The sequence below is a fragment of the Salmo salar genome, chromosome ssa13 (genome assembly GCF_905237065.1).
Source record: "Salmo salar chromosome ssa13, Ssal_v3.1, whole genome shotgun sequence".
Classification (NCBI taxonomy): domain Eukaryota; kingdom Metazoa; phylum Chordata; class Actinopteri; order Salmoniformes; family Salmonidae; genus Salmo; species Salmo salar.
The window spans coordinates 91,251,581-91,263,665 of NC_059454.1; the positions used below are offsets into that span (position 1 = coordinate 91,251,581).

The window sequence follows — 12,085 nt, forward strand, 5'->3', positions numbered from 1 at the left end:
CTGACGCTACTGCAGGAAGAGCTTAATCAATTACAGTTTAGCATCAAAGGCTTCTGTGTTGGTCTCCCATAGCCCCTAACAGAAAGCAGTACATAGCCACAATACAGCACCGTAAAATCAAAAACCTTGACCTGGTGGATCCTCCTGAGGAGTGTGCAGTAGGCATTTTGCCAGTGTGCCACCCATGTAAAAACATGAACTATTGTTGGCATTTGGATTGAATAATTGTTGATCCTCCCAACATCCTTCATATGGAATGTTGTTTTTTGATGGGTGATGGTTTCCTGCAGACATAGCTTTGTTTCCTTAACAGGAAGTGGATGCAGAAGTTCTATCCTTCCTTTAGCCCATGCGCATGGCAGACTGTGATAATAGCTGAGACTATAAGGAAAAGGACAGCACAAATGTCCGCCATCAGTCATTCTACTAGTATTATTAACTAGTGATTGGGGGGGGGCAACATGTTTTCAGCACTTTTATTTCAATTACATATCAAAACTCTTTCTCATGCTCTCTCTAGTCTCTCTGCAGCAGAAATATAGTGAGCAATATGTTTGGAACATCAAATTGCAATACATATATAATTGTGAGAATCATAATACATATCGTATCGGCACATCATAGCGTGAGATCCCTGGCAATTCCCAGCACTAGTATTAACCCACATGCTGCTACCTTCAACATCTATTCAGAATGTTCACTGATGGCCTCGCAATCTTGTAAGGATAACCAGAATGTAGTGAATAGCCCATCCTATTGACCCGATGTAAGCACTGGGTAGAATCTGATGGTTTATTGTTGGGGCCTCCGAGCTATTATACAAGGAGCTGGTACATGTATCAATGGGCTGTCCTCGCTCTAGAGCTACGGTGTTACATTCTTCTGACTGAGCTCAACCAAGTCCATCTCCCAACTCATAAAGTATACTCAGTTCATGGGTTTGCATCCTTCTGAAGAAATGGGGCCAGTGACTGAAACATCTCCCTAGCAAATAATACACTATTTATTTATATTTCATATAAATCATATTAGCCTAAACATAGGCTAGCATCCATTTGTCCTGAAGACCCTTCTAGTCACACATCGATCCCTCTCGGAGCAGGAACTGCCATTAGCACAGCAAGACCCATCTCTCCTGGATCAAATATCCTCCTGGGTCAAAGCCTTGGGTACAGGACTATTTGACCACAGACTGCATCACTACAACTGCATCATGCAGCCAGAGAAGGACATGCAGGGTTTGACAAACAGAACACGATGTTCCATTATTAGTTTCAGGCCTGATTATTCATTTTGGAAAGGCTCTCCTCTCACATACATGAACCGTCCAACAAGATGTGCTCCACGCGTCACATGCCAACTTTCCAGAGAGCAGGATGGCACATAAAGGACTAACTCTGGGGTAGCACCACTCCAACATACATACCAGCAGCCATATGACCCTTTGGTCTTCATCATCCTTTTAATTACTGAAAAGTGTATCTCACAGTACTTCAATCCGAGACTGGGAATCACCATTCCATTTATCTCATCAAGTTACAGTTTGAAGCTGTACATCTAACTGGGGGCGGCAGGTAGCCTAGTGGTTAGAGCATTGGGCCAGTAACCGAAAGGTTTCTACATCGAATCCCTAAGCTGACGAGGTAAAAATCTATCGTTCTGCCCCTGAACAAGGCAGTTAACCCACTGTTCCTAGGCCGTCATTGTGAATAAGAATGTGTTCTTAACTGACTTGCCTAGTTAAATAATAAATAAAAATGGAAGGCTAATACATATGTTTTACTATATGTCACAGTTATGTCTGCCAGCCAGTTCTAGTGTCAAATATATTCTGCTGCTAAACAGAGGTGGATCATGTATTTTCTCACCCCTGATAGACATCTATCTATCATCTATCTACATCCTAACTGCAACTAAACCCATAGAAACAGATCATGATCAATTTATACGAGCAATGCAAAACATCTGCTATAGTAAGCCCTAGGTATTGTGAGGTAGGCCATATGCCACTATTATGTAACAAAATGTATGCATTTGTGTTCAAAATGATGACAATTGTGGTCAGTAGGCCATATGCTTACTCTTTCCTGGCAAGAAAAGAGGTGCAGTAGACAGACTGATAACTCCAGTCTCAGATTGAACTGCGACAACACCACAGCGGCATCTATTATCAGTGTATGACCTACTAGACTGGATATCATTGGACACACAATTGACTGCCACAGACTACTGTATTTACATGCACTATTTTTGTGCAACGCTAGTGTGCGGGAAGCCAGAGGTTAAATAAAATTCTATTTCAACTTACTGTACCGGTGGGCAGGAAAGTTGGTCATTATGAGGGGGGGAATTTGAGACAAAATATCTAAAGGATCCTATTATTAAACAGACTTCCAAACGTGGGTATTTTGTAGACCCGCTTCCTATCGGCTTACCTCATGTCAAAACAAGTTACTCCTTTTTTGTCCACATATTATGGCGCATGTGCAGGACTTTTATTTTGACATGAGGTAATCAGGAGAAGAGGTGGTTCTACAACAGACCAGCTTTGGAAAGTCTGTTTAATAATATGATCCTTTAAATATTTTGTATCAAATTCCCCCATCATAATGACCAATCCTCCTGCCCACTGTCAATGTAAGTTGAAATTGAATTGTATTTAACTTCTGGCTTCACGCGGACTGTTTTTGTGCAACCCAATACAATACAATTGAAATGAACGCAAGTGTATTTAAATACACCCGCGTTGTTAACAGCAGCTACCAGAGCATGTAGCTAGCGATCTAAGCAACGTTAGCTAGCTATTATTGAATTAACTAGATGACTGGGTCCTGTAGGTTACTGTAATCTGTATGCTTCTGATTAATACAGGTGATTGGTCAAAGCAGAAATTGAAGTACAGTGTAATAATAAACCAACAAATTTGATCATAGAGCATAACTAGGCAGGCTACTCTTGATTCCATACGCTAAAGGTGGACAATAGCCATACATTGTGTGGCTAGCAAAAATGCTACCTACTTCCCTATGTGCAATTCATTAGTAATAATTTTCAAAGGCAGATCATCACCCAGGAGGATAAATGATAGGTTAACAAGACTTGCTAAAGCGATGTCTAATAAATGTATCGATAAAGACGCTCATGAATTTACTGTTTACTACTATCGGCTAGAATTTGGAGCATGATTGACACCGCCAGCGAGCTATTATAACAAAAGTGCATATTTTATCCATGGCTCTGGCTGTTACCATTCATTAACGGTGCACAGCCGGGTAGGTTAGCTAGCAGCAAGATGTTTACTCCAAATACAGACTGGTCTATTTTCCTTACCTCCTAAATCTATGCGAAATTTTCCGTGAACGCGAGGTAATCAATATGAACACATGAATATGGTAGTTTAGCCCTCGTCCGTTAGGATTTTCCCTTGTTACACTCGTTTAGCCGTTCGAGTATTCTTCTTTCCCTCCAGACTGCAATTCTATGAACCGGAAGCAACGCCCTGTTCCATCCCCGCCTCTTACATACGAGGAATTTTAGGATAACAATTGTCTTATTTATATGATAATGATACCCTTTTATTTATTTTATTTTTTATTTTTTCTCCAGTGAAAATTATTAAGTGAGTCTATGAAAGCATCACTAACACTGTCATAAGTAGGCTTATAATAATAATGTTTAGTGCGCCTGTAAGTGGTGATTCTGAGAATGGCAAGGCAGGCAGCTCCACATTATAAAAAAAAATATATTTCTCCCAGTTTACCACATTTCCCAGATGTTTGCGCCTGGTCAATGTACATTTGTTAAATAGAATCCCACAGTGGAGGTGTTATAATACCCATAGGGGATTTTAGAAACACTTAAAATAAGGGCTGTGTTTCGTGTAGGCTTACCCTGGTGTGATGTTTTGCTAACCATGTAAATCTCTCTCTGACAAGATGACGTATCAATATATTCGTCTCTATTTACTCTAAGATTCGAAAATGCTAATTAGCATCAAAGTAGACATCATGCAAAACTTTAAATCCCTGCAAGCTCCTGCACGTCACCTGTAGCTGATATCTTTGCCAGCAGGTAATGTGTCAATTTAAAACATGCACAAGACAGTTCACAGAATTGTAGCATTTCATTTTTGGGGGGTAAATACAGGTGAATATATTGATAAAAGTAATCTTGTCCTAGAGAAAAGAGTACAATAATGTGCCATTATTTTCAAGGAAAACAATACTCAGTTATCAGATGTCACACCAAGGTAAGCCAACACGAAACACAGACCTATTTTAAGTGTTTCTAAAATCCCCTATGGGAAAAATTTATGGTGGAAAAACAATTGGAACCATTTCCCTGTTTGACCTCTAGGTTTTATGACTCATACTGTGGTACTCTATTACATTTACATTTTAGTCATTTAGCAGACGCGCTTATGCGGAGTAACTTACAGTAGTGAGTACATACATTCTGTGTACTTTTTTTCATTCTGGTCCCAAATGGGAATCGAACCCACAACCCTAGTGTTGCAAGCGTCATGCTCTACGAACTGATCCACACGGGACACAGGACTGTTCTATCTACAGTACGACTGAACCCAAAGGCCTGACTAACACATTCTCATGCGTACAGTACGCACTATAGTTACAAAGGACAAGTATGACTCATTGACTTGCAAGCGGTGCTCAAAACCAGACTGCAATCTGACAGCAATAGCTTTTTTACAACTCAAGTTCCTCACATGGCTGTGTGTGTGCATTTGTGTGTGTGAGAGAAAGAGACACACACACACACAGATGGGAGGGAGGAAGGAAGTAAGGGAGGGATGGAGGGAGGAAAGAAAGAAAGAAAGAAAGAAAGAAAGAAAGAAAGAAAGAAAGAAAGAAAGAAAGAAAGAAAGAAAGAAAGAAAGAAAGAAAGAAAGAAAGAAAGAAAGGAGGGAGGGAGGGAGGGAGACATAGATAAAGAGACAGCCAGAGAGAGTATTTGATCCAAAGCACTTTATTACCTTTTTTGGGTTCAGGCTTTGTCTCTGGTGGTTTTTCAGCAGGCTTCTTAGTGACATCGAAGGCCTTCTTCATCTGTGATACTTTCAGGCTCTGGCCCAGGTCCACGGCCCTGTCAATGGACTTGGACATGAGGGGTTCTGTCCGCTCTGCGTGCCTGATCATGGACTTGACCGTGAGGCGTTCTGTCTGGTCTGCATGCCTGATCATGGACTTGGACATGAGGGGTTCTGTCCGCTCTGCGTGCCTGATCATGGACTTGACCGTGAGGGGTTCTGTCCGGTCTGCGTGCCTGATTCTCTGGTACATCTGGTTGGTCTCCTTTATGAGCTCAGCCACAGGCCTGTATGTCTCAGTTTCAAGCTCAGCCACAGACTCACGATCGGTAGGCTCACCAAGACCACTATGGATTCTGTGGTCACCAAGGTTCTTCCAACGGACATCTGTGCTAACCGTGTCAGGTTGGGGTTTAGGGTCATCATCTTCATCTTCCATTCTCTCACACAAGGCCAGCTCTCGTTCTCGTATCTCCTCATCATCTGAAGGCCAAGCTATGTCCTCTGAGTTTGGAACTGTTTCTAATGGAACACATGGCTTATGGGGCTTTGTGGGTACAGGAGGTGGTGGGCCTTTGAGTTTAGCCTGCTTTTCCAAAAAAGTTTGTCTGTCCAACATGTCAAGTTGTTTTGGTTTCTCCTCTTCCGCAGCAAGTTTCACCATTCTTGCCCAAGCATCAAAATCTATGATATTTCTATACTTTTCCTCTCTAGTTGGTGCCCTTTGTTGTTGTGAAAAATCATCCATTGAATCAAAATGATCTGACGTGTACATGTTGGATGGTACAGTGTAAGAAGAACCTGTGTCATCCCATAACACACACATACCCCGAGAAGCTGTGTCGCAAGCATTTCCTTTGCTGACTTGATGTGGTTGTCTCCTCTTCTTCTTTTCCTCTTTGTGGTGATAATCATCACCTCTTTTCTGTTCATCCATAGAGTATGTTTTTGTAGCTGGAATCTTAAAGGGATTTTGGGGCTTTTTTGGGACAGGTGGAGGAGGCCCCTTCGGTTTAGGCCTCTCTACTGGAACAGAAGGATCTATAGAGGCCCCTGTTGTTCTGTCCTCTGGCTGGGTGAAATCCATACTGTTGTTATGTTGTTTTGGCACTGTGCTCGCCATCTCCTTCTCAGGCAGAAGGTGAGTGATGGGTGGTGGGGTGGTGACATGAGTGTAACAGACAGGCTCTCTCTCCCTCTGCATGGGAACAACCTGCCTCTGCCCATCACTACCCTCTAGCTTTGGCACAGAGAGAGGAGGGGAGGGAATCACATTGCATTGTTCTAATGAGTCATCAGCTAAATGTTGATGGTTGGTGATGGAGGTGCATGTGTCAGGGGAAGAGGATACTGGTTTTGCTTTTCCAGTATAAGTTGTAGTTTGCTGTTGTAAGGAGACACTTCTATCATTGCTCTCTACATTATCAAACTTTTTTACACCTATTTGTGAATGAATAGATTTCCCTCTTTTGTCTGTACCTTTGGCGTTTGGCCTTGGTGGAGGCTGAGGAGGATGTGGTGGTTTTAGATTTCCTTGGACACCTGTTGAAGATGATATGTGTAGTTCAGGTTCACACTGGTTTGACTCACATGGCCCAATCCTGTTGTCTTTGACACAGTCTCTTTTTACTTCCCTTCTCTGTGTGTCTTTCACCTGTGGATGCTCATCTGGGGCTGTGGCCTTCTGCTCTTTCTCAGTTTGTGAACCACTCTTAACTGGATCTGTCTTTTCCCAGCATTTGTCCGGCTTCATTTTTGTGTTGAGTGCAATTAATGCTTCTGTTTTCTCATCAAGTTCTTCCTCTATATTCAATAGGACCAAATCCTCATGAGTGCAGTTTTTATCATCATAGAATGTATTATTTATATCAGTTGACTTGGAATTGGCATGAGTTGATTCAATACTCAAGAGGTCTGGTTCTTTGCCTTGAATGCCCATTTTGAGATCACAAACTGCAGTAATTCCAGACTCATTCTCCGAAATAGCTTTGACAGCTTTAGTTCGTTCAGCCTTCTTTGGGGGACACCCGATGCCTGCCGGTTCAGCCAAATGTGGATCTGCTCTTTCCAAACAGTCTGCTGGTGAACGTGAGGTTTGTGCCTCGCAACCACTGCTGCCTTTACAGGAAAGAACACAATAAGTGTTTACAGTGCTGCTTGTATCCTCATCCCATGTTACTTGTGTTTTGCTTGTTTCGGTGCCCAAAGATGAGGCTGTCTGTGATTCCTGCTGTTTCTTTCCGCTAAGAAGTCTGTCCTCACTGAGCCTCAGATCATCCACAGCAGAATAAACGTTCCTCTGTGGGTCAGTGGGCAACATTGGAAGGTCTTGAGGTTTATCCACACCAGCGGCAGAAGTCGTTACCTCCTCCACTATTCTTTTTACAGAAGGCTGTTTCTTTTCCTTCTCTTTGTCCCTGCTATCAGCAATCGCGCTGCTCACATCACACGATAACCACGATTCATCCTTCTCCAGAAGTACGAAGTCCTCCTTGGTAGGTTCTGAGATCAAGTCCTCTGTGTTAGACCTATCTGTCATATCCTCTGTATCTGAGTCTCTGTGCCCACCACCAGCAGGGCATTTACTCATCACTTGTCCTTCCATTGTAGCTCCTGTCCCAGTATTCACCCTTTTCTTATTATCCGCAGATTTCTTCTGTGTTTTGGGCTCTGAGCACTGTGTGCTCCTCTCAGAGCTCAGGATACATTCTGGCATATCTGTACTATGTGTGACAGCCCTGTCTTCTCTGTCCCCTCCCTCGTTCCCGCCCCCCACGGTCAAAGGGCTCTGTTCTTCGCCAAGAGCGGGGCTCATTGGCTCCTTAATGAGGGTGTCTGTTAGGGCAGGGGTCGCAGTGAGCTCATCGTCCCCCTGCTCAGTGGCCAGGCTGCTGCTGACAATCAGTTGCTCTGCTATCCCATAGCTCCCAGTCCCAGCGCTACGACAACCGCTGCCCTGTTCACTGGGCTCCAACTGTGCCTCAAGGCCCTCTTCTCCCCCCTGCTTCGACTGCTCTCCTCCATTGTAGGCATTTGTTGAGACTCCTTCCTTTTCCAACCCTTTGTTCAGTTTCTGACCCATTCGTTGTTGTTCTTTTTTTTCTCTATAGGAGGAGAGAGATACACGTCAAGACACAGCTGTGGTCAAGGAACGACTCAGAGTGAACAGTAGCATGCTGCTTGCGTATCTCTTAATTTGACATAAGGCCTTGTGCCAAGCCTCTCCCTGTCTGACTCACTCACCCCGTACCTCTCTCTCACTTTCCATATTTCTGTATATAAATAGAAGATAGGAATAAAATAAATTACCCCCCCCCCTCCAGTGAACTATTTCTATCCCTCCTCATTCTGTCCTGCTGGAATGTTGTGGCACTATAATTAAAGTGGCTCTCACTGCCGCCGGTGAGTCACAGGCCAGGGCAACTGGGATAATAGATCAGTCACCAGCCTGGTGCCAAGGTCACACACTGAGGGCTGTTTGGAACATGAACAGAACAAAACTGATGTCCATTTCCCATTGAAAATGAATCAGTAAGGGATACTGAGATATCATATCTTCAGTAAGAGCATGATCTAAGCGCACTCTTAGAATATTACAGTAAGACATTAGACAGAATTAAACCAATCAATTGTTTATGATTGTTATGACAATGAGGACTAAGGAAAGGCCAGCTGGAAAACAGATCAGTCACAAGGGTTTTGACTTTGGAACAGGATTGTCAGTCTGGGAACTGATCAGGACAGTTTTACGACTGACGTGATGGATGGTCGAGGGTAGATTATTTCAGAGGAACAAAGCTCAACAGGCATTAAAATGGCATGCTGTTTCTTAGTAGTTCTAGGTTGCAAACAAAAATACAAATTATTATGTCCTCAACTGACCATCACACTAAGGTCGGTTTATTGTCTGAAGTAAACACTTGTCATTTATACCATGGCAAAACTTGAAATGTGCATAGGCCTATTAAACGTGACAGCCCACTAACTGGCAGCCTGGCGCTATGACACAGAAATGTGACTCCCTGCCCTTAACAGCATATGTAGCAATACATTTTTTATGTTCATAGGGTGTTGATTTAGTAGACTACAACATGGACAGTGACTAAACAAACTCAGCAAAAAAATAAACATTCTCTCACTGTCAACTGTGTTTATTTTCAGCAAACTTAACATGTGCAAATATTTGTATGAACATAAGATTCAATAACTGAGACATAAACTGAACAAGTTCCACAGACGTGACTTACAGAAATGGAATAATGCGTCCCTGAACAAAGGGGGGTCAAAATCAAAAGTAACAGTCAGTATCTGGTGTGGCCACCAGCTGCATTAAGTACTGCAGTGCATCTCCTCCTCATGGACTGCACCAGATTTGCCAGTTCTTTTTTTAAACATTTATTTAACTAGGCAAGTCAGTTAAGAACAAATTCTTATTTTCAATCTTGGACTAGGAACAGTGGGTTAACTGCCATGCAGAACGACAGATTTTACCTCGTCAGCTCGGGGATTTGGTCTTGCAACCTTTCGGTTACTAATCCAACACTCTAACCACTAGGCTACCTGCCGCCCCGATGAGATGTTACCCCACTCTTCTACCAAGGCACATGCAAGTTCCCAGAAATTTCTTGGGGGAATGGCCCTAGCCCTCACCATCTGATCCAACAGGTCCCAGACGTGCTCAATGGGATTGAGATCCGGGCTCTTCGCTGGCCATGGCAGAACACTGACATTCCTGTCTTGCAGGAAATCAAGCACAGAACGAGCAGTATGACTGGTGGCATTGTCATGCTGGAGGGTCATGTCAGGATGAGCCTGCAGGAAGGGTACCACATGAGGGAGGAGGATGTCTTCCCTGTAACGCACAGCGTTGAAATTGCCTGCAATGACAACAAGCTCAGTCCGATGATGCTGTGACACACTGCCCCAGACCATGACGGACCCTCCACCTCCAAATCGATCCCGCTCCAGAGTACAGGCCTCGGTGTAACGCTCATTCCTTTGATGATAAACACGAATCCGACCATCACCCCTGGTGAGACAAAACCGCGACTCGTCAGAGAAGAGCACTTTTTGCCAGTCCTGTCTGGTCCAGCGACGGTGGATTTATGCCCATAGACAACGTTGTTGCTGGTGATGTCTGGTGAGGACCTACCTTACAACAGGCCTACAAGCCCTCAGTCCAGCCTCTCTCAGCCTGTTGCGGACAGTCTGAGCACTGAGGGAGAGATTGTGCGTTCCTGGTGTAACTCGGGAAGTTGTTTTTGCCATCCTATACCTGTCCCGCAGGTGTGGTGCTCGGATGTACCAATCCTGTGCAGGTGTTGTTACATGTGGTCTGCCACGTTGTCCAGCTGTCCGTCCTATCTCCCTGTAGCGCTGTCTTAGGCATCTCACAGTACGGACATTGCAATTTATTGCCCTGGCCACATCTGCAATCCTCATGCCTCCTTGCAACATGCCTAAGGCACATTCACACAGATGAGCAGGGACCCTGGGCATCTTTCTTTTGGTATTTTTCAGAGTCAGTAGAAACGCCTCTTTAGTGTCCTAAGTTTTCATAACTGTGACCTTCATTTCCTACCGTCTGTAAGCTGTTAGTGTCTTAACGACCGTTCCACAGGTGCATGTTCATTGTTTATCATTCATTGAACAAGCATGGGAAACAGTGTTTAACCCTTTACAATGAAGATCTGTGAAGTTATTTGGATTTTTACAAATTATCTTTCAAAGACAGGGTCCTGAAAAAGGGACGTTTCTAATGGTTTATAATGGAAGGAAACCAAAAACGTAGACACCCTGTAGCCTTTAATTCCATGTCCATGTTCCAGGCTCTGTTTGATTCCACAGGGTGAAGTGATTGAGGACAGACAGGTGACTGAACCTCTTGACCCTGCATCACTAATCCTTCAGGTATCTTCAGGTATTTCAGGCTTAAGTGGTGCTGAGAGCCACCTATATATTAAACACTATTCCAGTAAGCCCCCCAGGCAATATCAGTTATACTGCATTAAACCCAGGCCTGCAGTGATCAATGTTTTAATAATGGTAGAATTTGCTATGAAATCAGTTTTTGCGTTTGATTTAGGCTCAGCTGTTAAGTGAAGTAAGTGATCTAAACAGGTCTGACAACTTTTAACCTTCACCTATCTAAGTAACTGCCCAGTGTTTCCATATTTCTATGAAATAAGAACTTATAATTACTTACAATGAGTAAAATAGTTTTCCTTAAAAAAAATAGTAATTAATAATGTTAAAGCTGCAATATTTAACTTTTTGTGCGACCCAACCAAATTCACATATGATCTGTCATTCTCATTTAAAACAAGTCTAAAAAGTGGTAGATCTGTTCTATGTGCGCCATTTCTATGCTTCTCGTTCTTAAGTTTCGTTTTTGCTTCTTTTGCTTTTGGTTTTGTAAACCAGCTTCAAACAGCTGAAAATATATTTTTGATTATGGAAAATATATTTTACAGCAGTTTAGATGGTACAATGATTCTCTACACTTTACTTGCTTGTTTTGTCACAAACTGAAATTAGGAAAACGATTAAAATCTTTGCAACCAGGAAATGGTGGAGTGCTTCCTGCCTAGTGCACCTTCAAAAAGCAGCTTTTCTGTGTTGTGGAAGGGTGTGGGCGTACCCAAACAACAGAATAGTGTGGGAGTATACCGGTCATTAAAAATGTTCATGCAAGTAGTCCACTGATTGGCCAGCTCATCCTCCTCAGAGAGATTATATATTCTATGAGGAAATAGCAAAACATTTTCTTTTAGACAGCCTGTTTGAGGTTGGGTTTTTTAAGTGTTTTTACTTGTCCTATACTAAATTATGCTTTGGTATAGGACACATCAACAACATTATTTGGATATGAGTTAACAGAATGAGAACTTTTAAAAGTGATATTTTCACTGGGCAGTTAATTTAAGTAATCATGACCACCCACTGTGAATAACATACTGTACTGTATCACTACACATAAAGGGAATGAGTGGTTCAATTCATTTATTCTATTCTCACAATGTTGGTATGATGTTATCG

At 42.8% G+C, this 12,085-nt stretch overlaps 1 protein-coding gene across 3 annotated transcripts in view; it reads right to left on the reverse strand.

Moving 5' to 3' along the window:
• The window catches only part of LOC106568201 (coronin-1C-A), a 34,894-nt gene extending 27,141 nt beyond the window's left edge, over positions 1-7,753 (reverse strand). The window contains exon 1 of one of the 3 annotated variants that reach the window (XM_014138329.2): positions 4,994-7,753. In XM_014138329.2, coding sequence (XP_013993804.2) covers positions 4,994-7,652 — 2,659 coding nt within the window. In that variant the 5' untranslated portion in view covers positions 7,653-7,753. Of the gene's footprint in view, positions 1-3,330; positions 3,516-4,993 lie in introns of those variants that run through there. The other 2 variants (XM_014138331.2, XM_014138330.2) reach the window with 2 other exon arrangements.
• Positions 7,754-12,085: the final 4,332 nt, after the last annotated feature.